The 23,681-nt window shown below is 42.9% G+C and overlaps 3 protein-coding genes across 6 annotated transcripts; 1 reads left to right on the forward strand and 2 right to left on the reverse strand.

Moving 5' to 3' along the window:
* Positions 1-204: 204 nt before the first annotated feature.
* Positions 205-4,936, reverse strand: LOC103848944. The gene has a single exon (XM_033291650.1). The coding sequence runs from the start codon at positions 4,872-4,874 to the stop codon at positions 4,320-4,322; it is 555 nt and encodes a 184-aa protein (XP_033147541.1). The 5' UTR covers positions 4,875-4,936; the 3' UTR covers positions 205-4,319.
* A 198-nt stretch (positions 4,937-5,134) lies between these two features.
* LOC103848945 (acyl-CoA-binding domain-containing protein 4) lies at positions 5,135-14,836 on the reverse strand. Of its 4 annotated transcripts, none has more exons than XM_033290789.1 (18): positions 14,053-14,836; positions 9,178-9,248; positions 8,854-8,917; positions 8,689-8,760; positions 8,409-8,600; positions 8,236-8,313; positions 8,027-8,134; positions 7,796-7,862; positions 7,630-7,691; positions 7,357-7,496; positions 7,064-7,190; positions 6,844-6,958; positions 6,648-6,736; positions 6,479-6,562; positions 6,216-6,392; positions 5,915-6,061; positions 5,730-5,789; positions 5,135-5,546 (listed from the first exon to the last, which is right to left on the reverse strand). In XM_033290789.1, the coding sequence occupies exons 3-18, from the start codon at positions 8,896-8,898 to the stop codon at positions 5,361-5,363; spliced, it is 1,749 nt and encodes a 582-aa protein (XP_033146680.1). In that variant the 5' UTR covers positions 8,899-8,917; positions 9,178-9,248; positions 14,053-14,836; the 3' UTR covers positions 5,135-5,360. The 4 variants fall into 4 exon arrangements, with proteins under 4 accessions (XP_033146680.1, XP_033146676.1, XP_009124023.2 ...); XM_033290785.1 differs by having other exon boundaries at positions 8,409-8,603; XM_009125775.2 differs by lacking the exon at positions 14,053-14,836 and adding an exon at positions 9,543-9,800.
* Positions 11,757-23,351, forward strand: LOC117127173 (collagen alpha-1(VII) chain-like). The gene is made up of 8 exons (XM_033276614.1): positions 11,757-11,878; positions 11,956-12,110; positions 12,967-13,152; positions 13,216-13,413; positions 17,156-17,782; positions 17,867-17,949; positions 21,391-22,276; positions 22,361-23,351. The coding sequence occupies exons 1-8, from the start codon at positions 11,757-11,759 to the stop codon at positions 22,657-22,659; spliced, it is 2,556 nt and encodes an 851-aa protein (XP_033132505.1). The 3' UTR covers positions 22,660-23,351.
* The last annotated feature ends 330 nt before the right edge of the window (positions 23,352-23,681 follow it).

Genomic DNA, 23,681 nt, shown 5'->3' on the forward strand with positions numbered 1-23,681 from the left:
AGTCTTTTTATATTGTTTTGGAGCAATTTAGCACTAAGGTAAAAAATTATCATACGTAATAATTGATGGAAGGCGCGAAGAAGAGAATACATAACACGAAAACGTAAAGCTCATTTTTCTATGAGGCTATCACGAATAAGATACCAATTATAAGGAAATCAAACGAGAAGAGCAAAGAATCCAAGTTATGGGGACCATCTTTCATATTCTACATCTTTTATCAATTTGAAGAAATTTTTTATTTTCTAAAGAAAGAGCTTTCTTTTTTTTTTGAAATAATGAATGTAACCAGTTCCCAAAGTTCTGAATTTCTAAAAGATTGTAAAAGGATATGGTTATGCGATTGAAACACATGTATGAACACTTTGTTGTGTTTAGAGGTAAAGCAATGAGACAGATAACAAGAGCATGTGTAGATTAAGAGTTTCAAAGTGTGTTGGGATAATGTCAAGTTACAAAGAAAACCAAATAGATTACGGACAAAACATGAGTGAAAACACATCATGCACTCCATAAATGTTGCATGAAAGGGATCAAGTTTGATTATAATGGATGAAGCACCTAACACAACGTATATATATGACAAGAACCATCGATGATCTTTGTGATTGTTAGGGATTTTGGAACATGTTTGTAGAATATTGAGGAGGGTTAGGGGCTCATGCGTCTCTAACTGTATATGGAACTTTTTCTTGTTTTCTTTGTTCAAAGTATAGAGATGTTTTTGGTAGATATATATAGTTTAGTCAGCTGCATTTTTGTTTACTTAGATGTGCTATGTAAAGACAGAGCAACTCCCTTTAAGTTTTATTTTCATTTTCAATGTTCAGGCCCAAGAAAGTTGGATGAGTTAACATGAGTTTTTCTTATTTGAACATCAAATATAATTTCTGACTTCTTTTGCAATCGATATAATGAATTGTTAAATCTCTTAACCGGATAAATTTTTCTAAGTTTGTATCATATCATTCAAACATAGTTCAACTATGTAATTTAATAATTATGTTAAGAAAAAGAAAACTACTAACATTTTCAATCAATTTCAGGAAGAAATCTTCTTCTTGCCAAAGAAAAGAAGTATTACGCTTACAACTCATGTAATTTTTTTTTCTTGCCAAAGAAAAGAAGTATTACGCTTAAAACTGTAAACTTATTTCTTAATTTTTATACTTAAATAAAACTAACATCTTGTCTCCTTGAGTGAATTCTCGTCAATTCTCTTTTTATACTCTCTACCAGATTGAGGGAAGATAGATCAGCTTAAAGAGTTTGCTAATGCAATGGGGGATTTATTTTGTAGTGGGAGTTTTAGATTTTATATGACTTATTGGTCTTTACATGATAGTAATTCTCAAGCTTCCATTCCTATCCCTTATATACTAAAGCGCAAGTCGCACGATGAATCAGAAATTGCCATGTGTAAAAACTTTAAAAGAACAAAAAAAATAATTGCCACATGGAAAATTTTCTAAAAGCAATAAAAAACAATTCCGTTTAAAGAAAATATTAAATGCAAAAAAATAAAAAAATAAAGCTGTTTTGTTTCTTAAACTGTTTCTATTTGTTTTTAATATAGAATAAAAATCTACATCAAATAAAATCCCTTTTATTTCTCACACTACACCATCACGATCTTTGGAACTGTTAATCTTTCTGAGATTTTACTCACTATGGTATAAATTCAAATTTATCTTTACGTACATTCATTGCAGTTTCCTAAATTCTCATGATTCCACTTACTCTCTCTCTAAGTCTGAAGAAATTGCAATTTTAACTAGATAGATGGATTGGTTTCCGACGAGAGTACAATTCTGAATGGATATAATCTCTGGCTAAGCAGTTGAACAGCAATAGTTTTCGAGATAAGTTCTTTTCAAAGAAGACAAAAAACCCAGAATTTCTTTGGCGAAGGTTGCAGAAAAGTTGACGATGAAAGTTGAAACCCAGGTTAGTAAGACTTCGTCACTCATATCATAATTTGTGTAATGTTTTTTTTTTGCTAAACTGGTAATTTGTGTAATGTTAATTTGGTCATGAACCTTTTTTCTTCTATGCTCTCACCTACTTATAGTTTTATTTTTTTTTATCAAACACCTACTTATAGTTTCTATTTCATTTCTTTTGTTGTTCTAGATATTGGGAAATCTACGTATTTTGATGCAGTATCGTGATACAAAAGGTTAACCTAACCAATCAGGTTAATAACATTTGAAAAGTGGAATAAATTAATTCACAATTTACTGAAATATGTTTTTTTTTTGGTGGTGACAATTCAAATAATGAAAGTACAAAGCTCATCTTAATGCACACTTAGTTAGGAGTAACAAGGCCCCTGATAAATTTGAGAAGCACCAGAAGAAAAATTTAATGTGGTTCTTATTAAAAAAAAATAAGTAATCTGGTGTAAAATATGTGACTTAAAAACTTAGGTGGAGAAGAAACAAAAGAAGGGCCTATATCTGCTATTCAGATCAAGACCTTAGCCTCAAGTTCGTCTTCCATATTCATAATCTTATAAAACGTGGCTACATTAGTTTGGTATACTTTTGAATCAATATACCCGTTTGCGTTTTTATCTCATTATGTAATGTTAGCAATTTTTTATAGCAAAAATAAAAACTTCTTAGTAAATATATCACTGAAAATGAAGAAAGACAAAAAAACATAAGAGATGAACAGAAAGACTACAAGAAGTAATGACATCAATAGTCTGAACAAATTATTAACTTTCAAAATAACATTTTTTACATCAATAACATATTTATTGTAAATTCTATATATTATCAATACTATTAAAGCTGGAACATGTCCAGTTGATATTAGTTTAGTCCAATAATTATTTTTAATATCAATATTACATCTATTGATAACTGTATTTACATTAACTTAAAAATATTCTATAACTGTATTTACTTTAACTTAAAAACTAACCACGTTCTCTTTATATAAAGTTCTATAACGAAACCAGTTATGCTTCTTCCTGCAAAAGTCTAACAATCAATTTTTCATGATTTAATAGAGTTGCAGAAATTCAGCAAAAAAAAACAGTCATGTTCTCAGAAATTATTCATGCAGTTATTTGTAAACTATGAGTCTAAGTTTCCTATTGGCAAGAAATTGTGCTTCTCTTCAACTGCAATAGTTGGATTATTGATTAACCTATTTACATATATCGTTCAAAAACATTGAGTGCTAGGCAGTGAAATCAAGTTTATCAAAATCATTCAAGTTTTTGTGTGTTAAGATGTTTAAAACTGGATGATAATTAACAAATCTTCAATTTTGATGCATAAATGAAAAGGAAACATCAAAAAATTAGGTCGATTATGTTTGCGGCGGTGGAAAAAAATTGCAGAAAGATAGAAACCTTGATAAATGGAGAAGATAAAGTATTTACATATTTGCCATTAGCGAGAAAAAAAGAAATAAAAATCTAAAAAAACAGATCATGCTGCGAACCCATATAATCTTTGATAATAGCCGTGTCTTCTACCACTATACCACAATGGTTCATTGACTTTTGCATCAAGATATACATATATATATATACATATATTTTTTTGTAACAAAATATATAAAAAATTAATTTTTCAAACATTTTTCCGTTTTCGGTGTAGGTTGGGTTTGATATTGGTTTTCGGATATAATATTTTAAAAACTGTTTGAGTATATATGCTATTAGATTATGAGACTTTAATTTCCGGGATGATTTCGAATTGGTTCTTTTTATACGAATATTCTTAACTAATTATGATAGGTAACTATTAAGAAAATATAATATTTTGCAAATTTTTGGAATAAAATTAAAAAATAATTTCTAAAATGTATATGACATAAGTGTATAATTATGGAACTTGATATATTTAATATAGTTATCAAAAATTATATTAAATTAAATTATGATTACAAAAAAACATAAATATTTTTTCTAACGGTTTTACAAAAAACATAAATACCAAAATTAAATTTCTTAAAAAAATTAAAAAAAAGTATACCCGCCCTTCAGAAGGGCGGGTCAGAATCTAGTATAATTTTAAAATTAGTAAATAATAATGCCCGGTGCGTAGCACGGGAGACATACTAGTTTTTTATAAGAGATTATACATGTGCACTGGTCCATGCGTCAGTTAATTTTCAAACTCTATAATATAACAATAATCAGTTTGTTTAGAAGAATCAAGAATACAATATATTTCCCTTGTTATCAAAATAAACTATCGCTGATCTATTCAAAATAATTTATCATGATCAATCATCTTTGACCTAAAAAAAATATGGAAAATAATAAGCTATGGGAAATATTAGAAAAAAATGATTTCTCAAGCATAGATATCGCCTTCACAAGGAGCAGATGGCACATCTTTAATAATTCCCCAAGCTCCTAATCTACAATCCTCACAAACCCCAACATTACTATCCGAGTCACAACCGCTAATTTGTCCCTTAAAAACACTCCCAAAACTAAACCCTAAACATATACAACCCTTTGGTTTTCCAGACTCGGTAATCACCTGATAATCGATTTTGGTATGCTCAGTTATAGTCTTCTCTTCATTCAAGTGAATCAATTGCTTTAACGGTACGAAAAGTTTTCCAATAACTTCTGTAGACCCATAAAACTTCTTAACCTTGATTTGAAACACAAACACTGAGTCATTCCTTTGAATCTTGTCGTCTTCTATATAAAATTTCATACGATGGTTCCATCGTAAGAGTTTCTTCTCGCAAACAGCAGCTGGTGTGACTTGCTTGTCACGTGAACCACGTGTTACCGAGACGGAAACATAGACGGTTGGTCTGAACAAAAGGTTTATGGAGTCGAGATCTTGAGCCGAGACTATGTTAATCTCTACTGGTTGGTAGTAATCGATCATCGTTTGTGTGAAGAATCAATAGAAGAATGAACATAAAAGAGAAGAGAGAGGAGTACTTCGTTAGAAACATGAGATTTGATGAATTAATTAATATATTTATAATTTGTTATAATGGTTGTTTTGATTCTTTAGTGGATTAGGATTTATTCGTATCTTTATACAAAGAGAATCTAGAACTCTAGAATTTATCGCTTAAGTTATATGATGTAATTATTTCAATAGTATTTATTTATTATGTACTTGTTTTTCAAAAAAAGAAATAGCCCAGCAATACCGAAAGCTGGCTACGTTTGTTTGAAAAAAAAGAAAGTTGTATACAAAAATATTTTCTTATAAATACACTATTCTATCTAGTGATAAGTTGTATAACAGAGATATAACACGAATCATAAGTAACATAGAAAAAAAGGCTAATATAAAGCTCAAAAAAGGAAGGGTAATGAAAGATCTTACTGGAAGAAGAAACCAAAAAAAGAAAAATACAAACTATGGCGAATCATCATCCTTCTCCTGAGGGCTTCCAGCAAGCCAACCCCAGACACCACCGGAGCTCTGACGTTTAGCGTTCGTTGATGCTTGTTCAGAGGCAGCCTTTTGGCGTTGGAGGAGTTCCAGTTCCTTTTGTAGTGTTTCCAACGTTTGAAGCTTTTGCCTTAGCTCTGCAACATCAACCTGCACATTCAATAGTAAGGAGATCGAGTTAGGTTTTGCTAAATCTGCTTTGCTTTTTGCTCCTAATAGCCTGATGAAGCTTATCAAACAACAGATGACAGAGATTGATTCACATGGCTTTTACTTAGATTCTATCTTCTGTAAGTCATGGTATGAAAGAGATGTGGGTTATGGAATATATACCTCAAGTTTAAAACATCTTGATTGTTCCGCTTGAAGCTGACCACGATCAGACTGAAGTTCCTATAGCACAAAGATAAAATGTCAACAACAAACAATGGCTTATAAACAAACGGTTCACCAATTTATTTTTTTTTGTTTTTGGGCTTTTGTTTCCAAGAAGGGTGAAAATGTTATTTATTTATTACCTTGTGCAAATCTGCATTTCGTGATTCGGCTTCTGATAACTCTTGCCTTAGTTGTTGAGTCTGCAACTTCTCCTTGTTCAGTGATGCCTCCAGCTCTTCCTTCTCCGATTTAAGAGTCGCAATAATGTGTTCATTGTTTACTTCAACCTGAAGGAGATTCATTACCAAACATCAACATAAGAGAAAGAAATGATGATAATCTCGACTTGGGTAACTATATAATGTACGGTACAATCACTATCAGCAACCTATCAACAAGCTAGCTAACTGGATAACACTGATCAAGATTGAGGGAAGGTACCTTTGATCCAGGGCTAACATTGTCCATGGCAATTTCCCGTACTCTGCCTTCTTGGCTCACCTCTGACTCGATGTCTCTGGTTGTGGCGTTGTTAACAGCAGAAAGACTACCTGGCAAAGGCGCTTCTATAGTCTTTTGTTGCAGTGTTGATTTGTGGCTTGGTTTAAGTAGATTAATCTAACGCCAGAGGAGTAATTATAAGCAGAACTGAGGGTAAATTCAAGAGAATGGTACTCTTATGGTTTTACAACATAGTTCCCTACCTCATTGTTGTAACGTCCATTGTATCCACCAAAAGCTACTAGTACATCTTCACCGTTGTATGAACTCACCACTAAACTTAATCCCTGTCAATATAAAAGAAAATGAAGATTTGCCCTTTATTATAATTATCTGGAAATTAAAATTGATAAAGCCTATTCGTTTTACTACCTCGCTAGCTAGAGGTACACGTCCTTCAACTGAAGCAATTACCGACCATGAAAGAGTTGACATGTTTAGTACAACACTTTCAGATGCCCCTGCAGTGATTTATCAGGTCGCAGCACAATCAGTCAGCACAAACACGAATAAACAAAAAGCCAAAGTAGAAAAGAGAGAATCTCCGAGGAAAAATGAGTAAACCTACCGCTCTTGTTATCACCGCCACCAACAATAAACCAGTTCTCCCCAATTGTCACGCCAGCATGTCCAGATCGGGCAGTTGGTGCCTCGCCTTGTTGTGCTGGTCTTGACCACTCCATCTATATGTGATAGTTATGTCAGATGCTGATAAAGAATGTCCGAAAGGATGCTGATAAAGAATGTCCGAAAGGATGCTGAAACAATATAAGCTAAGCTTAACTTACAGTCTGCAAATCGAGGACATGCAGATCACCAAAACATGTAGCATGTGAACCCCCGCCAAATATAAGAAGGTAACGTTCTGCATGCACTGCAGCAGCATGATCAGACCTCGGAGACGGAGATACACCTCTGCAAGTTGACAACAGTTTAAACCCTGATTGCAAATCTTTCATTAACAATGTTAAAGGAGTAAGTGGTGGCTTTCTAAAATCTTTTGCTTGTTATATATCTAATCTTAAATGGGTTTGACTTCTTCGAAAGAGAGAAAAAATGCAGAAATGTTTTGAAACCTTACATGGAATCTACCTCATCCCAGGTCATAGTTTCTAGATCAAGTACATGCAAATCGTTCAGAAGTGATCTCTTTGCATCTTGTCCACCAAATATCACCAAGGTTTTACCCACGACTGTGACTGACTGGCCTCCACGTGAAACCTAAAAGCAAGAGAAAATGACAAACAAAGTTTCAGTTCAAGAAACCAAACAAATATTTGTTCACCAAGACTGGAATATTCCATGCAACGAAATGTGAAAAAATTGAAATAACATGAGAGAAGTGAAGATATACCGGTGGTTTCCCATATGTCTTCAACATTGACCATGTACAGGTATGGGCATCGAAGACCCTCACTGTGACAGGAAACAGTAGAAAATTGATTGTAATAATTAAGATCACAGAAAGCTCCCATAAGATATTTGCAAATAACAGTCTTGGAAGGTATATAAACGCTTACCTTGCATAGATTCTGAGGGATTCTTAGTATGACCACCGATAGACAGCAATTTGTTGTCCCATGGTATCTACAAAACAAACAAAGAAGGCATGAGAAAAATAATAGACCAAGTGGATTTCATGAAGAGTCAACTTTCCTTTATAGTTGAAACCGCTTTCCTGAATATTTCTAAGCCGCAAACCCAAAAGGTCGAAACCAATACAAAACGCAACGAAGTTAAAAAAAACTCACCAAAGAATGACCAGCACAAGGAGATAGTAGTGTTGGAAATGTTTCCTCTGATTCAGTTGCAACCTTGGTTTCACCTCTTGACCAAGTCCAACTTTTTAAATCTAGAACCTGTATACATTCCAGAGAAGATTGTTAGCGGGAACTAAAATGAAACTGAATACTTGAACTAAACCATCGGCTTATGTTTATGCATCATCTGAGTTGCTTACATGAAGATCACCAAGGTAACGGCCATTGTGATTTCCACCATATATATACATCTTATCTTGAATAACTGCTGCTCCATGCTGAAGCAATATGATAATCAATAGTTAGAAAGTGCAAAGGATTCATGAATGACAGACCTTTTACTTTTATTCCAAAACTGGGAGAAAAGTATTACCTCATAACGGGGTTTCGGCCGCTGACCTGATGTTTGGGGTGCAGTCCACTGGTTATATACAAAAACAGTATTTGGGTCTTCCGAGACTACATCTTTATCTTGGGTTTCTGCCAAATGCCCATTCTCAGCAGAAACTGTCTTTGTCTCGCTAAATGAGTTCCCGTTCTCAACAACAGGCTCATCTTTTGTTGTCTGCTACAGGGAACGATTGCACTTAAAGACTCAATATCTTTTCTTCCCTAAGGAAAGGACACAGAATCCCATGGAATACAAAACTCACACTGATCTGAACATCCACGACAGGATCTGGAATATCATTAGATGCCCTCGAATACCAGCTAGGATTTTCTTCCTGAAATAAAGTGAGCAATAAGAAAGAAAGTAAGCCTCTGCTCCAGTCAAGTCTAAAAACTTAGCCCATAGTCATTAGGCTCTGTCCGTTTACCTCCAGAACTTTCACAAACAGACGCATTGCCTCAATGGAGGGCATGGTTCCAAGCCCCTGCCAACTAAATAAATATGTAAATGATTTAGAACAAGCTCGGTGGTCCTAGAATAACGTTCCATGCCTGTCTCCCTTAAAACGATCCTAAGCAATAACAAGCTTAATGATGTAGAATTGTAACGAAATCATAGGTAGGCAATCCCAACCGATGGATGTAAATACAAATAAAAATTCTTCTACTTTAATAATTGATATTGATCACAAAGCTTCTTCCTAGAAGTATGATTCCAAACTCAAGCATATACACAGCAAAGAATCAAAAACCTTTGCCACTTGCTTTGCTCCACTGGTCTCCACGCACTAGGTTTCGGAGTGTTGCACGGTCCTACAGTAGCCTGTTTACATATTAATCACTTAATTAGCACAATACATAACAAACACTAATCAGCACCGATGATACAAGAACGCTACATAGTCACGTGTTATATAACCAATCAAGATCTAAGTAAACTACAATTCAAGGAGATCATCTGATTAATGAAAAAAAAATATTACGATCTCGTTTTCGATCAAAATCGATAATCAAATCTCAAGGCAACATTTAACTAAGCAGAGTAACTTGATAACATTTTGGATGAGATCAAACAACAGAGATCTCGTGAAAATTCACAATCGTGAGTGTGGCTGACCTGCTGGTAGAGCGCGTAGAGAATTAGTGAAGTGTCGTCGGAGAATTTCGAGCTGACGTGTTTCGCCGAGGAGTCAGATCCGTCGAAGCCGACGTAAGACGCGGCGGCGTAGAATCTCTCAGGGTAGGCGGGGCCAGACGTTGCCCTAGCCATAGCCATTTTGTGTGTCTCCTTCGGCCGCGGATTTGATCGGTGATTGAGAAGCCGAGGAGGAGGAGGAGAAATGCGCGTTTTTCTAAGAAATAATATCACTCAGAGTCACTTTTCATCTTTTAATATCATGATAGGTCACTTTCTTCTACAAGGACACTTTATTTCAACTTTGTAGTTCATTGTTAACTGATTCAATTTAATCTTAAAGACATAGTTGACTAACCTAACTACACATGTGGCGGGACTTAACCTCAGCCACACATCTCTCATACCTCTCAACGGCTAAGATCATCCATTCCACATCTTGACAAGACATATATCTGTCTAATTTTTCAACCATCAGATTTACTTTTGTTTTTTTAATATGAATGGTCAAGATAAATCCAATGATATTTAGTTAATTACTCTTGATTCATCTTCTTCGTCGTTACTTTTTTTTTACAGATGAATCCAAAATCTTATATTATTGTCCATAATCTCTTAGATAATTGTTTCTAGACTTGATGTGTAGTAACATAACAACGACGCCGCAGCAAAGAAGTCTCATCGTCACCAAATTCTTTACCGCCATAGACGCCATCTCTCCACTTGTGGAAGCTAAAGGCTACCGCCAAGTAGTCAACAGCACCGAAAACTTAGCAGTCTATGCTTACGGATAGTGTATGGAAGATCTTCACAAGAAAGAGTTGGACTTGTGTTTTGCTCAGATCAAAGTTAAATCCCTCGTTGCTTAATCGTGTGAACATGTTTAAAAATACATTTGTATGTGTACACCAAGAATATATATTTGTATGTGTACACCAAGAATATATATTTCAATATATAATCGTGTACATGTTACACAAATAAAATTGTGTACAGTATAACTATAACGATTGTACATATGTAGACATATGACATAGTCATGGATATTGTTATAAGGTTGTACATATGGATACCTTATAACAGTGTACATATAGATACTACTATATGGTTTTGTACATATTTGGAGGCTATTTCATTTTACAGTAAGTTTTATTTTTTTATCAGTATCAATCATTTTGTTTAGACAGCTTCATACTTAATAATTTATTCATATGTAAATTGATATTGACTAAGAAAACGTGTCATACAAAAATAATGATGCTTTCTGAAATATCAAATGTATCAAAATTGCAAATAGTGTACACAACTAATTCAAAAAGAAAAGTATTGAAATTGCAGTAGTTATTGCTATACATAGAACTTGAGGCACATTAACTTCACCTCCTCTTGAACAGTGCTAAGAGTGATTCCACTACTATCAACAACGTTTAGCTGATAACCAATCATGAGCTGGACTCAAAACAATCTGCATTTTCCATGAACTTTACAAGCACCTTTTGATTCTGTACACACATACACATAATATCATACAATGGTTGTACATGTGGATATCATTATAACCGTGTACACATGGATATTATTATATGGTTGTACATCTATTTTCACATATACTTATGAGACAAAGGTTTCACACAAAAGTAATGCCGCTTGCTAAAACATCATGGTACATATCAACACTCAAAAATGTCTACACACCAAGTTTTTTACATGTGTACACGCACACATACAAGCTCTAGTATACTGTTTACATATCCACACTCAAACATGCATGCCTACATACTAAGTTTTCTACGTGTGTACACGCAGACGCTACTAAATATGTACACCATCGCGCAGACACTATAATTTGAATATTAACAAAACAATAATACAACAGTCACTTTACAATTGCAGAAACACCAAAGGAAATTGAACTCTTTTATGCTAAGAGACTACGAGTTATAGAACCAACAAAAAACCAATAACTGACTTCTTCTACCTTAGTTGATAACAACAACTAGCAAGAGTGTTTTTGACCAAAGAATTACATAAGGAAGATCCACCAAAAAAAAACGAAGACAAAACTCTGCACATGATAAAACTTTAGGGACAAAACAAAAAAAGGAAGAACTTGAAGGACTAACGGTTAAATTATGAGAAAATTATCCATTGTCGCTGAGCTCTCGATCCAGAGAACCCGAGTGACGACGACTCTGGATGGCAACGGCGGTGGAGCTGGGCGCGGTGGAACGACGTGGAGGTATTGCTTGTACGGCGGATGAGGCAGCGACTAGGAGATCCCATGGTGGAGAAGTTTGCCATGGCAGATTGGCGCAGACGTGAGTCGGCGGTGAGAAGCAGGTCACGGAGGAGGGTCAGATAGCACGGCGAGTAGGAGCTGTGGTGTATACAACAGGTGGAACCAAGAATTGAAGACCATAGAGCTTGGCGTGGAGGAGCTATGGCGTAGACGAGAGAGGAATCAAGTAGACGAGATGTTATTATCAAACAACGTCTCCGTCGTCGTACTTTTGTTTCCGGCCGATAACTGCGTTTACATTCTTTGTCTTGGTAATTGTGATAAGAAGATAAGAATTTGTAGTTAAAAAAAATGTCGTGAAAATTAAAAAATTTATTATTGTTTTGGTTTCACCATTTTAAACAAATTCAAAATTCAAATTATTCTAACTGAAAAAAAAAAGTAAACCGAAAGTCATCATCTAGTTTCGCTTAGTTGAGGGCAAGAGGGTCAATAAACACTAAAAACTACCTCCGTAGTAATAAGTGTCTTAGAATGTAATAAAAAGACATAAAGTGTCTTAGAATGAAAATAACTCTTTTTCTAATTAGTTTATGTTTTTTTTTTTTAAAGATTCACATGTTTTCTAGACTTTAATATATATATATTCTTAATTAGTTAAGAAATCGACATTTAATTAATGGAAAATTAAAAAATAAGCTAGATGCAGTGTTTATATAGCGGCACGATTAATAAGACGACATGGTGATGGTCGATATATTTTTTTGTTTGAATAGAAAATATTATTTTATAGACAATTCTCTCAAATAATTTTTTTTTTAAGTTTTTGTCATAAAAATAAATTTAAAGAAAGAAATGACCAAAATAACTTCTTTTTATTTTAAAAATTTTAATTTTAATCTTTTAAAATTTGAAACTCTATACCCAAAACTTCAAAACTCTAAACCGTAAGTAAATATTAGTTAAAAATATATTGATAATTTTTTTATTGAATGTTACTTTTGTGACAAAATTTTTTAAAAAAACTATCCTAAAAAATTTATCTTATTTTCATTTCATGGTCGATATATTTCTCATGTCATTTTTCGACGTAATTATCCACAAGACATGATAATTAAGCTGGTTTAGATGTGATTTCTTTGGTTACATTTTCTGTGAAATGGAAAGAGAAGGAAGTGGAACCCGGTGAAAGGGATGGAAAGGGAGAGCTACGGAGAGGAAGTCGGGGAAAGGGTAGGGTGAAATGGGAAAGGAAGGAAGTGGAACGCGGTGAAAGGGGTGGAAAGGGAGAGCTACGGAGGGGAAATCGGGGAAAGGTTGGGGTGAAATGGGAAAGGAAGGAAGTTGAACGCGGTGAAAGGGATGAAAAGGGAGAGCTGCGGAGGGGAAATCGAGGAAAGGGTAGGGTGAAATGAGAAGTGAAAGAAGTGGAGCGCGGTGAAAGGGGTGGAAAGGGAGAGTTGCGGAAGGGAAGTCGGGGAAAGGATGGGGTGAAATGGAAAGGGAAGGAAGTGGAGTGTGGTGAATGGGGTGGAAAGGGAGAGTTGCGGAAGGGAAGTCGGGGAAAGGGTGGGGTGAAATGGGAAGAGAAGGAAGTGGAGCGCGGTGAAAGGGGTGGATAGGGAGAGTTGCGGAGGGGAAGTCGGGGAAAGGGTGGAATGAAATGGGAAGGGAAGGAAGTGGAACGCGGTGAAAGGGGTGGAAAGGGAGAGGTGCGGAGGAGAAGTCGGGGAAAGGGTGGGGTGAAACGGGAAGGGAAGGAAGTGGAGCGCGGTGAAAGGGGTGGAAAGGGAGAGCTGCGGAGGGGAAGTCGGGGAAAGGGTGGGGTGAAATGGGAAGGGAAGGAAGTTGAGCGCGGTGAAAGGAGTGGAAAGAAAGAGTTGCGGAGGGGAAGTCGGGGAAAGGGTGGAGTGAAATGGGAAGGGAAGGAAGTGGAACGCGATGAAAGGGGTGGAAAGGGAGAGGTGCGGAGGGGAAGTCGGGGAAAGGGTGGGGTGAAACGGGAAGGGAAGGAAGTTGAGCGCGGTGAAATGGGTGGAAAGGGAGAGTTGCGGAGGGGAAGTCGAGGAAAGGGTGGGGTGAAATGGGATGTGAAGGAAGTGGAGATGGCGGGTGGAAAGCGTGGGAAGCGAGAAGCCGTGCGGGAGTGGCGAAGAAACACCGTGGCGATTCGAAACATTTTGAAAAGTGGGGACAAGTTAGGTTTTCGTTGTCTTTTGATTAAAAAGATGAGTGTGAAAAGTTGAGTGTTACCTTATATAGAGGCAGAGAGCTAGTTCAACAAGTGGGATGCTCACTAGGATTGTGGGCTGAGCCATGGAGCAATGAATGTGGGCTGGGCTGCTTCTCAAGGACGCATCAAACTCGCCAGATTGTGGGCTGGGCCATGAAGTAATGATTGTGAGCTGGGCTGCTTCTCAAGGACGCATCAAACTCGCCAGATTGTGGGTTGGGCCATGGAGAATTGATTGTGGGCTGAGCTGCTTCTCACGGACGCATCAAACTTGCCAGATTGTGGGCTGGGCCATCAAATGATGGCCCATTGGGCTTCTTGGTGGATCGCGGGTCATAGGAGTAGGGTCATAGGAGTAGCTTTGCGGATCGCGGATCATCATAGGAGCAGATTGGGGAGCAAAAGAATCATATAGACACAAAGGAAAATAAAACAAGAACAACTCAAATTCAAAAAAAAAAAAAAAAAGAGGTGGAAAGGGAAAGCTGCGGAGGGGAAATCGGGGAAAGGGTGGGGTGAAATCGGAAGGGAAGGAAGTTGGGCGCGGTGAAAGGGGTGGAAAGGGAGAGTTGCGGAGGGGAAGTCGGGGAAAGGGTGGGGTGAAATGGGAAGGGAAGGAAGTGGAGCGCGGTGAAAGGGGTGGAAAGGGAGAGTTGCGGAGGAGAAGTCCGGGAAAGGGTGGGGTTAAATGAGAAGGGAAGGAAGTGGAGCGCGGTGAAAGGGGTGGAAAGGGAGAGCTGCGGAGGGGAAATCGGGGAAAGGGTGGGGTGAAATGGGAAGGGAAGGAAGTTGAGCGCAGTGAAAGGGGAGAAAAGGGAGAGTTGCGGAGGGGAAGTCGGGGAAAGGGTGGGGCGAAATGGAAAGTGAAGGAAGTGGAGATGGCGGGTGGAAAGCGTGGGGAGCGAGAAGCCGTGCGGGAGTGGCGAAGAAACACCGTGGCGATTCGAAACATTTTGAAAAGTGGGGACAAGTTAGGTTTTCGTTGTCTTTTGATTAAAAAGATGAGTGTGAAAAGTTGAGTGTTACCTTATATAGAGACAGAGAGCTAGGTCAACAAGTGGAATGCTCACTAGGATTATGGGCTGAGCCATGGAGCAATGATTGTGGGCTGGACTGCTTCTCAAGGACGCATCAAACTCACCAGATTGTGGGCTGGGCCATGAAGCAATGATTGTGAGCTGGGCTGCTTCTCAAAGACGCATCAAACTCGCCAGATTGTGGGCTGGGCCCTGAAGCAATGATTGTGAGCTGGACTGCTTCTCAAGGATGCATCAAACTCGCCAGATTGTGGGTTGGGCCATGGAGAATTGATTGTGGGCTGGGCTGCTTCTCACGGACGCATCAAGATTGTGGGCTGGGCCATCAAATGATGGCCCATTGGGCTTCTTGGTGGATCGCAGGTCATAGGAGTAGGGTCATAGGAGTAGTTTTGCGGATCGCGGATCATCATAGGAGCAGATTGGGGAGCAAAAGAATCATATAGACACAAAGGAAAATAAAACAAGAACAACTCAAATTCAAAAAAAAAAACAAAAAAAGAGGTGGAAAGGGAAAGCTGCGGAGGGGAAATCGGGGAAAGGGTGGGGTGAAATCGGAAGGGAAGGAAGTTGGGCGCGGTGAAAGGGGTGGAAAGGGAGAGTTGCGGAGGAGAAGTCGGGGAAAGGGTGGGGTGAAATGGGAAGGGTAGGAAGTGGAGCGCGGTGAAAGGGGTGGAAAGGGAGAGCTGCGGAGGGAAAATCGGGGAAATGGCGGGGTGAAATGGGAAGGGATAGAAGTTGAGCACAGTGAAAGGGGTGGAAAGGAAGAGTTGCGGAGGGGAAGTCGGGGAAAGGGTGGGCTGAAATGAGAAGGGAAGGAAGTGGAGCGCGGTGAAAGGGGTGGAAAAGGAGAGTTGCAGAGGAGAAGTCAGGGAAAGGGTGGGGTGAAATGGGAAGGAAAGGAAGTGGAGCGCGGTGAAAGGGGTGGAAAGGGAGAGCTGCGGAGGGGTAGTCGGAGAAAGGGTGGGGTTAAATGGGAAGGAAAGGAAGTGGAGTACGGTGAAAGGGGTGGAGAGGGAGAGCTACGGAGGGGAAATCGGGGAAATGGTGGGGTGAAATGGGAAGGGAAGGAAGTTGAGCGCGGTGAAAGGGGTGGAAAGGGAGAGTTGCGGAGGGGAAGTTGGGGAAAGGGTGGGGTGAAATGGGAAGGGAAGGAAGTGGAGCGCGGTGAAAGGGGTGGAAAGGGAGAGCTGCGGAGGGGAAATCGGGGAAATGGTGGGGTGAAATGGGAAGGGAAGGAAGTTGAGCGCGGTGAAAGGGGTGGAAAGGAAGAGTTGCGGAGGGGAAGTCGGAGAAAGGGTGGGGTGAAATGAGAAGGCTAGGAAGTGGAGCGCGGTGAAAGGGGTGGAAAAGGAGAGTTGCGGAGGAGAAGTCCGGGAAAGGGTGGGGTTAAATGGGAAGGGAAGGAAGTGGAGCGCGGTGAAAGGGGTGGAAAGGGAGAGCTGCGGAGGGGAAATCGGGGAAAGGGTGGGGTGAAATGGGAAGGGAAGGAAGTGGAGATGGCGGGTGGAAAGCGTGGGGAGCGAGAAGCCGTGCGGGAGTGGCGAAGAAACACCGTGGCGATTCGAAACATTTTGAAAAGTGGGGACAAGTTAGGTTTTCGTTGTCTTGTGATTAAAAAGATGAGTGTGAAAAGTTGAGTGTTACCTTATATAGAGACAGAGAGCTAGGTCAACAAGTGGGATGCTCACTAGGATTGTGGGCTGAGCCATGGAGCAATGATTGTGGGCTGGACTGTTTCTCAAGGACGCATCAAACTCGCCAGATTGTGGGCTGGGCCATGAAGCAATGATTGTGAGCTGGGCTGCTTCTCAAGGACGCATCAAACTCGCCAGATTGTGGGTTGGGCAATGGAGAATTGATTGTGGGCTGGGCTGCTTCTCACGGACGCATCAAACTTGCCAGATTGTGGGCTGGGCCATCAAATGATGGGCCATTGGACTTCTTGGTGGATCGCGGGTCATAGGAGTAGCTTGGCGGATCGCGGATCATCATAGGAGCAGATTGGAGAGCAAAAGAATCATATAGACACAAAGGAAAATAAAACAAGAACAACTCAAATTCAAAAAAAAAAACAAAAAAAAAGGTAGAAAGGGAGAGCTGCGGAGGGGAAATCGGGAAAAGAGTGGGGTGAAATGGGAAGGGAAGGAAGTTGGGCGCGGTGAAAGGGGTGGAAAGGGAGAGTTGCGGAGGGGAAGTCGAGGAAAGGATGGGGTGAAATGGGAAGGGAAGGAAGTTGGGCGCAGTGAAAGAGGTGAAAAGGGAGAGCTGCGGAGGGGAATTCGAGGAAAGAGTGGGGTGAAATGGGAAGGAAAGGAAGTTGAACGCGGTGAAAGAGGTAGAAAGGGAGAGCTGCGGAGGAGAAATCGAGGAAAGGGTGGGGTGAAATGGGAAGGGAAGGAAATTGAGCGCGGTGAAAGGGGTGGAAAGGGAGAGTTGCGGAGGGGAAGTCGGGGAAAGGGTGGGGTGAAATGGGAAGGGAAGGAAGTGGAGCGCGGTGAAAGGGGTGGAAAGGGAGAGCTGCGGAGGGGAAATCGGGGAAATGGTGGGGTGAAATGGGAAGGGAAGGAAGTTGAGCGCGGTGAAAGGGGTGGAAAGGAAGAGTTGCGGAGGGGAAGTCGGAGAAAGGGTGGGGTGAAATGGGAAAGGAAGGAAGTGGAGCGCGGTGAAAGAGGTGGAAAGGGAGAGCTGCGGAGGGGAAATCGAGGAAAGGGTGGGATGAAATGGGAAGGGAAGAAAGTTGAGCGCGATGAAAGGAGTAGAAAGGGAGAACTGCGGAGGAGAAATCGGGGAAAAGGTGGGGTGAAATGGGAAGGGAAAGAAATTGAGCGCGGTGAAAGGGGTGGAAAGGGAGAGTTGCGGAGGGGAAGTCGGGGAAAGGTTGGGGTGAAATCGGAAGGGAAGGAAGTTGAGCGCGGTGAAAGGGGTGGAAAGGGAAAGCTGCGGAGGGGAAGTCCGGGAAAGGGTGGGGTGAAATTGGAAGGGAAGGAAGTTGAGCGCAGTGAAAGGGGTGGAAAAGGAGAACTGCGGAGGGGAAGTCCGGGAAAGGGTGGGGTGAAACGGGAAGGGAAGGAAGTGGAGCGCGGTGAAAGGGATGAAAAGGGAGAGCTGCGGAGAGGAAGTCCGGGAAAGGGTGGGGTGAAATGGGAAGGGAAGGAAGTTGAGCGCAGTGAAAGGGGTGGAAAGGGAGAGTTGCGGAAGGGAAGTCGGAGAAAGGGTGGGGTGAAATGGGAAGAGAAGGAAGTGGAGCGCGGTGAAAGGGATGGAAAGAGAGAGCTGCGGAGGGGTAGTCGGAGAAAGGGTGGGGTGAAATGGGAAGGAAAGGAAGTGGAGTGCGGTGAAAGAGGTGGAAAGGGAGAGCTGCGGATGGGAAATCGGGGAAAGGTTGGGGTGAAATGGGAAGGGAAGGAAGTTGAGCGCGGTGAAAGGGGTGGAAAGGGAGAGTTGCGGAGGGGAAGTCGGAGAAAGGGTGGGGTGAAATGGGATGTGAAGGAAGTGGAGATGGCGGGTGGAAAGCGTGGGGAGCGAGAAGCCGTGCGGGAGTGGCGAAGAAACACCGTGGCGATTCGAAACATTTTGAAAAGTGGGGACAAGTTAGGTTTTCGTTGTCTTTTGATTAAAAAGATGAGTGTGAAAAGTTGAGTGTTACCTTATATAGAGGCAGAGAGCTAGTTCAACAAGTGGGATGCTCACTAGGATTGTGGGCTGAGCCATGGAGCAATGAATGTGGTCTGGGCTGCTTCTCAAGGACGCATCAAACTCGCCAGATTGTGGGCTGGGCCATGAAGCAATGATTGTGAGCTGGGCTGCTTCTCAAGGACGCATCAAACTCGCCAGATTGTGGGTTGGGCAATGGAGAATTGATTGTGGGCTGGGCTGCTTCTCACGGACGCATCAAACTTGCCAGATTGTGGGCTGGGCCATCAAATGATGGCCCATTGGGCTTCTTGGTGGATCGCGGGTCATAGGAGTAGGGTCATAGGAGTTGCTTTGCGGATCGCGGATCATCATAGGAGCAGATTGGGGAGCAAAAGAATCATATAGACGCAAAGGAAAATAAAACAAGAACAACTCAAATTCAAAAAAAAAAACAAAAAAAGAGGTGGAAAGGGAAAGCTGCGGAGGGGAAATCGGGGAAAGGGTGGGGTGAAATCGGAAGAGAAGGAAGTTGGGCGCGGTGAAAGGGGTGGAAAGGGAGAGTTGCGGAGGGGAAGTCGGGGAAAGGGTGGGGTGAAATGGGAAGGGAAGGAAGTGGAGCGCGGTGAAAGGGGTGGAAAGGGAGAGCTGCGGAGGGAAAATCGGGGAAATGACAGGGTGAAATTGGAAGGGAAGGAAGTTGAGCGCAGTGAAAGGGGTGGAAAGGAAGAGTTGCGGAGGGGAAGTCGGGGAAAAGGTGGGGTGAAATGAGAAGGGAAGGAAGTGGAGCGCGGTGAAAGGGGTGGAAAAGGAGAGTTGCGGAGGAGAAGTCGGGGAAATGGTGGGGTGAAATGGGAAGGAAAGGAAGTGGAGCGCGGTGAAAGGGGTGGAAAGGGAGAGTTGCGGAGGGGAAGTCGGGGAAAAGGTGGGGTGAAATGGAAAGGGAAGGAAGTGGAGCGCGGTGAAAGGGGTGGAAAGGGAGAGCTGCGGAGGGGAAATCGGGGAATGGCGGGGTGAAATGGGAAGGGATAGAAGTTGAGCACAGTGAAAGGGGTGGATAGGAAGAGTTGCGGAGGGGAAGTCGGGGAAAGGGTGGGGTGAAATGAGAAGGGAAGAAAGTGGAGCGCGGTGAAAGGGGTGGAAAAGGAGAGTTGCAGAGGAGAAGTCAGGGAAAGGGTGGGGTGAAATGGGAAGGAAAGGAAGTGGAGCGCGGTGAAAGGGGTGGAAAGGGAGAGCTGCGGAGGGGTAGTCGGAGAAAGGGTGGGGTGAAATGGGAAGGAAAGGAAGTGGAGTGCGGTGAAAGGGGTGGAGAGGGAGAGCTACGGAGGAGAAATCGGGGAAATGGTGGGGTGAAATGGGAAGGGAAGGAAGTTGAGCGCAGTGAAAGGGGTGGAAAGGGAGAGTTGCGGAGGGGAAGTCGGGGAAAGAGTGGGGTGAAATGGGAAGGGAAGGAAGTGGAGCGCGGTGAAAGGAGTGGAAAGGGAGAGCTGCGGAGGGGAAATTGGGGAAATGGTGGGGTGAAATGGGAAGGGAAGGAAGTTGAGCGCGGTGAAAGGGGTGGAAAGGAAGAGTTGCGGAGGGGAAGTCGGAGAAAGGGTGGGGTGAAATGAGAAGGCTAGGAAGTGGAGCGCGGTGAAAGGGGTGGAAAAGGAGAGTTGCGGAGGAGAAGTCCGGGAAAGGGTGGGGTTAAATGGGAAGGGAAGGAAGTGGAGCGCGGTGAAAGGGGTGGAAAGGGAGAGCTGCGGAGGGGAAATCGGGGAAAGGGTGGGGTGAAATGGGAAGGGAAGGAAGTGGAGATGGCGGGTGGAAAGCGTGGGGAGCGAGAAGCCGTGCGGGAGTGGCGAAGAAACACCGTGGCGATTCGAAACATTTTGAAAAGTGGGGACAAGTTAGGTTTTCGTTGTCTTGTGATTAAAAAGATGAGTGTGAAAAGTTGAGTGTGAAAAGTTGAGTGTTACCTTATATAGAGACAGAGAGCTAGGTCAACAAGTGGGATGCTCACTAGGATTGTGGGCTGAGCCATGGAGCAATGATTGTGGGCTGGACTGCTTCTCAAGGACGCATCAAACTCACCAGATTGTGGGCTGGGCCATGAAGCAATGATTGTGAGCTGGGCTGCTTCTCAAGGATGCATCAAACTCGCCAGATTGTGGGTTGGGCCATGGAGAATTGATTGTGGGCTGGGCTGCTTCTCACGGACGCATCAAACTTGCCAGATTGTGGGCTGGGCCATCAAATGATGGGCCATTGGACTTCTTGGTGGATCGCAGGTCATAGGAGTAGCTTGGCGGATCGCGGATCATCATAGGAGCAGATTGGAGAGCAAAAGAATCATATAGACAAAGGAAAATAAAACAAGAACAACTCAAATTCAAAAAGAAAAACAAAAAAAGAGGTAGAAAGGGAGAGCTGCGGAGGAGAAATCGGGGAAAGAGTGGGGTGAAATGGGAAGGGAAGGAAGTTGGGCGCGGTGAAAGGGGTGGAAAGGGAGAGTTGCGGAGGGGAAGTCGGGGAAAGGGTGGGGTGAAATGGGAAGGGAAGGAAGTTGGGCGCGGTGAAAGAGGTGAAAAGGGAGAGCTGCGGAGGGGAAATCGAGGAAATAGTGGGGTGAAATGGGAAGGAAAGGAAGTTGAGCGCGGTGAAAGAGGTAGAAAGGGAAAGCTGCGGATGAGAAATCGAGGAAAGGGTGGGGTGAAATGGGAAGGGAAGGAAATTGAGCGCGGTGAAAGGAGTGGAAAGGGAGAGTTGCGGAGGGGAAGTCGGGGAAAGGGTGGGGTGAAATGGGAAGGGAAGGAAGTGGAGCGCGGTGAAAGGGGTGGAAAGGGAGAGCTGCGGAGGGGAAGTCGGGGAAAGGGTGGGGTGAAATGGGAAGGGAAGGAAGTTGAGCGCGGTGAAAGGGGTGGAAAGGGAGAGCTGCGGAGGGGAAATCGGGGAAATGGTGGGGTGAAATGGGAAGGGAAGGAAGTTGAGCGCGGTGAAAGGGGTGGAAAGGAAGAGCTGCGGAGGGGAAATCGAGGAAAGGGTGGGATGAAATGGGAAGGGAAGAAAGTTGAGCGCGATGAAAGGAGTGGAAAGGGAGAACTGCGGAGGAGAAATCGGGGAAAAGGTGGGGTGAAATGGGAAGGGAAGGAAATTGAGCGCGGTGAAAGGGGTGGAAAGGGAGAGTTGCGGAGGGGAAGTAGGGGAAAGGGTGGGGTGAAATCGGAAGGGAAGGAAGTTGAGCGCGGTGAAAGGGGTGGAAAGGGAGAGCTGCGGAGGGGAAGTCCGGGAAAGGGTGGGGTGAAATTGGAAGGGAAGGAAGTTGAGCGCAGTGAAAGGGGTGGAAAAGGAGAGCTGCGGAGGGGAAGTCCGGGAAAGGGTGGGGTGAAACGGGAAGGGAAGGAAGTGGAGCGCGGTGAAAGGGATGAAAAGGGAAAGCTGCGGAGAGGAAGTCCGGGAAAGGGTGGGGTGAAATGGGAAGGGAAGGAAGTTGAGCGCAGTGAAAGGAGTGGAAAGGGAGAGTTGCGGAAGGGAAGTCGGGGAAAGGGTGGGGTGAAATGGGAAGAGAAGGAAGTGGAGCGCGGTGAAAGGAGTGGAAAGAGAGAGCTGCGGAGGGGTAGTCGGAGAAAGGGTGGGGTGAAATGGGAAAGAAAGGAAGTGGAGTGCGGTGAAAGAGGTGGAAAGGGAGAGCTGCGGAGGGGAAATCGGGGAAAGGTTGGGGTGAAATGGGAAGGGAAGGAAGTTGAGCGCGGTGAAAGGGGTGGAAAAGGAGAGTTGCGGAGGGGAAGTCGGAGAAAGGGTGGGGTGAAATGGGAAGGGAATGAAGTGAAACGCGGTGAAAGGGGTAGAAAGGGAGAGGTGCGGAGGGGAAGTCGGGGAAAGGGTGGGGTGAAACGGGAAGGAAGGAAGTGGAGCGCGGTGAAAGGGGTGGAAAGGGAGAGCTGCGGAGGGGAAGTCGGGGAAAGGGTGGGGTGAAATGGGAAGGGAAGGAAGTTGAGCGCGGTGAAAGGGGTGGAAAGGAAGAGTTGCGGAGGGGAAGTCGGGGAAAGGGTGGGGTGAAATGGGATGGGAAGGAAGTGGAGCGCGGTGAAAGGAGTGGAAAGGGAGAGCTGCGGAGGGGAAATCGGGGAAAGGGTGGGGTGAAATGGGAAAGGAAGGAAGTTGAGCGCGGTGAAAGGGGTGGAAAGGGAGAGTTGCAGAGGGGAAGTCGAGGAAAGGATGGAGTGAAATGGGATGTGAAGGAAGTGGAGATGGCGGGTGGAAAGCGTGGGGAGCGAGAAGCCGTGCGGGAGTGGCGAAGAAACACCGTGGCGATTCGAAACATTTTGAAAAGTGGGGACAAGTTAGGTTTTCGTTGTCTTTTGATTAAAAAGATGAGTGTGAAAAGTTGAGTGTTACCTTATATAGAGGCAGAGAGCTAGTTCAACAAGTGGGATGCTCACTAGGATTGTGGGCTGAGCCATGGAGCAATGAATGTGGGCTGGGCTGCTTCTCAAGGACGCATCAAACTCGCCAGATTGTGGGCTGGGCCATGAAGCAATGATTGTGAGCTGGGCTGCTTCTCAAGGACGCATCAAACTCGCCAGATTGTGGGTTGGGCCATGGAGAATTGATTGTGGGCTGGGCTGCTTCTCACGGACGCATCAAACTTGCCAGATTGTGGGCTGGGCCATCAAATGATGGGCCATTGGACTTCTTGGTGGATCGCGGGTCATAGGAGTAAGGTCATAGGAGTAGCTTTGCGGATCGCGGATCATCATAGGAGCAGATTGGGGAGCAAAAGAATCATATAGACGCAAAGGAAAATAAAACAAGAACAACTCAAATTCAAAAAAAAAACAAAAAAAGAGGTGGAAAGGGAAAGCTGCGGAGGGGAAATCGGGGAAAGGGTGGGGTGAAATCGGAAGAGAAGGAAGTTGGGCGCGGTGAAAGGGGTGGAAAGGGAGAGTTGCGGAGGGGAAGTCGGGGAAAGGGTGGGGTGAAATGGGAAGGGAAGG

This window comes from Brassica rapa, chromosome A01 (genome assembly GCF_000309985.2).
Source record: "Brassica rapa cultivar Chiifu-401-42 chromosome A01, CAAS_Brap_v3.01, whole genome shotgun sequence".
Lineage (NCBI taxonomy): Eukaryota > Viridiplantae > Streptophyta > Magnoliopsida > Brassicales > Brassicaceae > Brassica > Brassica rapa.

Coding starts and splice junctions, on each gene's coding strand:
- LOC103848944 (XM_033291650.1), bottom strand. CDS start 4,874: ATGATCGATTACTACCAACCAGTAGAGATTAACATAGTCTCGGCTCAA.
- LOC117127173 (XM_033276614.1), top strand. CDS start 11,757: ATGGCAACGGCGGTGGAGCTGGGCGCGGTGGAACGACGTGGAGGTATT. Junction 11,879..11,955: donor CATGGCAGATTGGCGCAGAC/GTGAGTCGGCGG, acceptor TGTATACAACAG/GTGGAACCAAGAATTGAAGA. Junction 12,111..12,966: donor CGTTTACATTCTTTGTCTTG/GTAATTGTGATA, acceptor TGAAATGGAAAG/AGAAGGAAGTGGAACCCGGT.
- LOC103848945 (XM_018655978.2), bottom strand. CDS start 9,701: ATGGCTATGGCTAGGGCAACGTCTGGCCCCGCCTACCCTGAGAGATTC. Junction 8,918..9,177: donor GAGCAAAGCAAGTGGCAAAG/GTTTTTGATTCT, acceptor ATATTTATTTAG/TTGGCAGGGGCTTGGAACCA. Junction 6,563..6,647: donor GTGTACCTCTAGCTAGCGAG/GTAGTAAAACGA, acceptor TTATATTGACAG/GGATTAAGTTTAGTGGTGAG.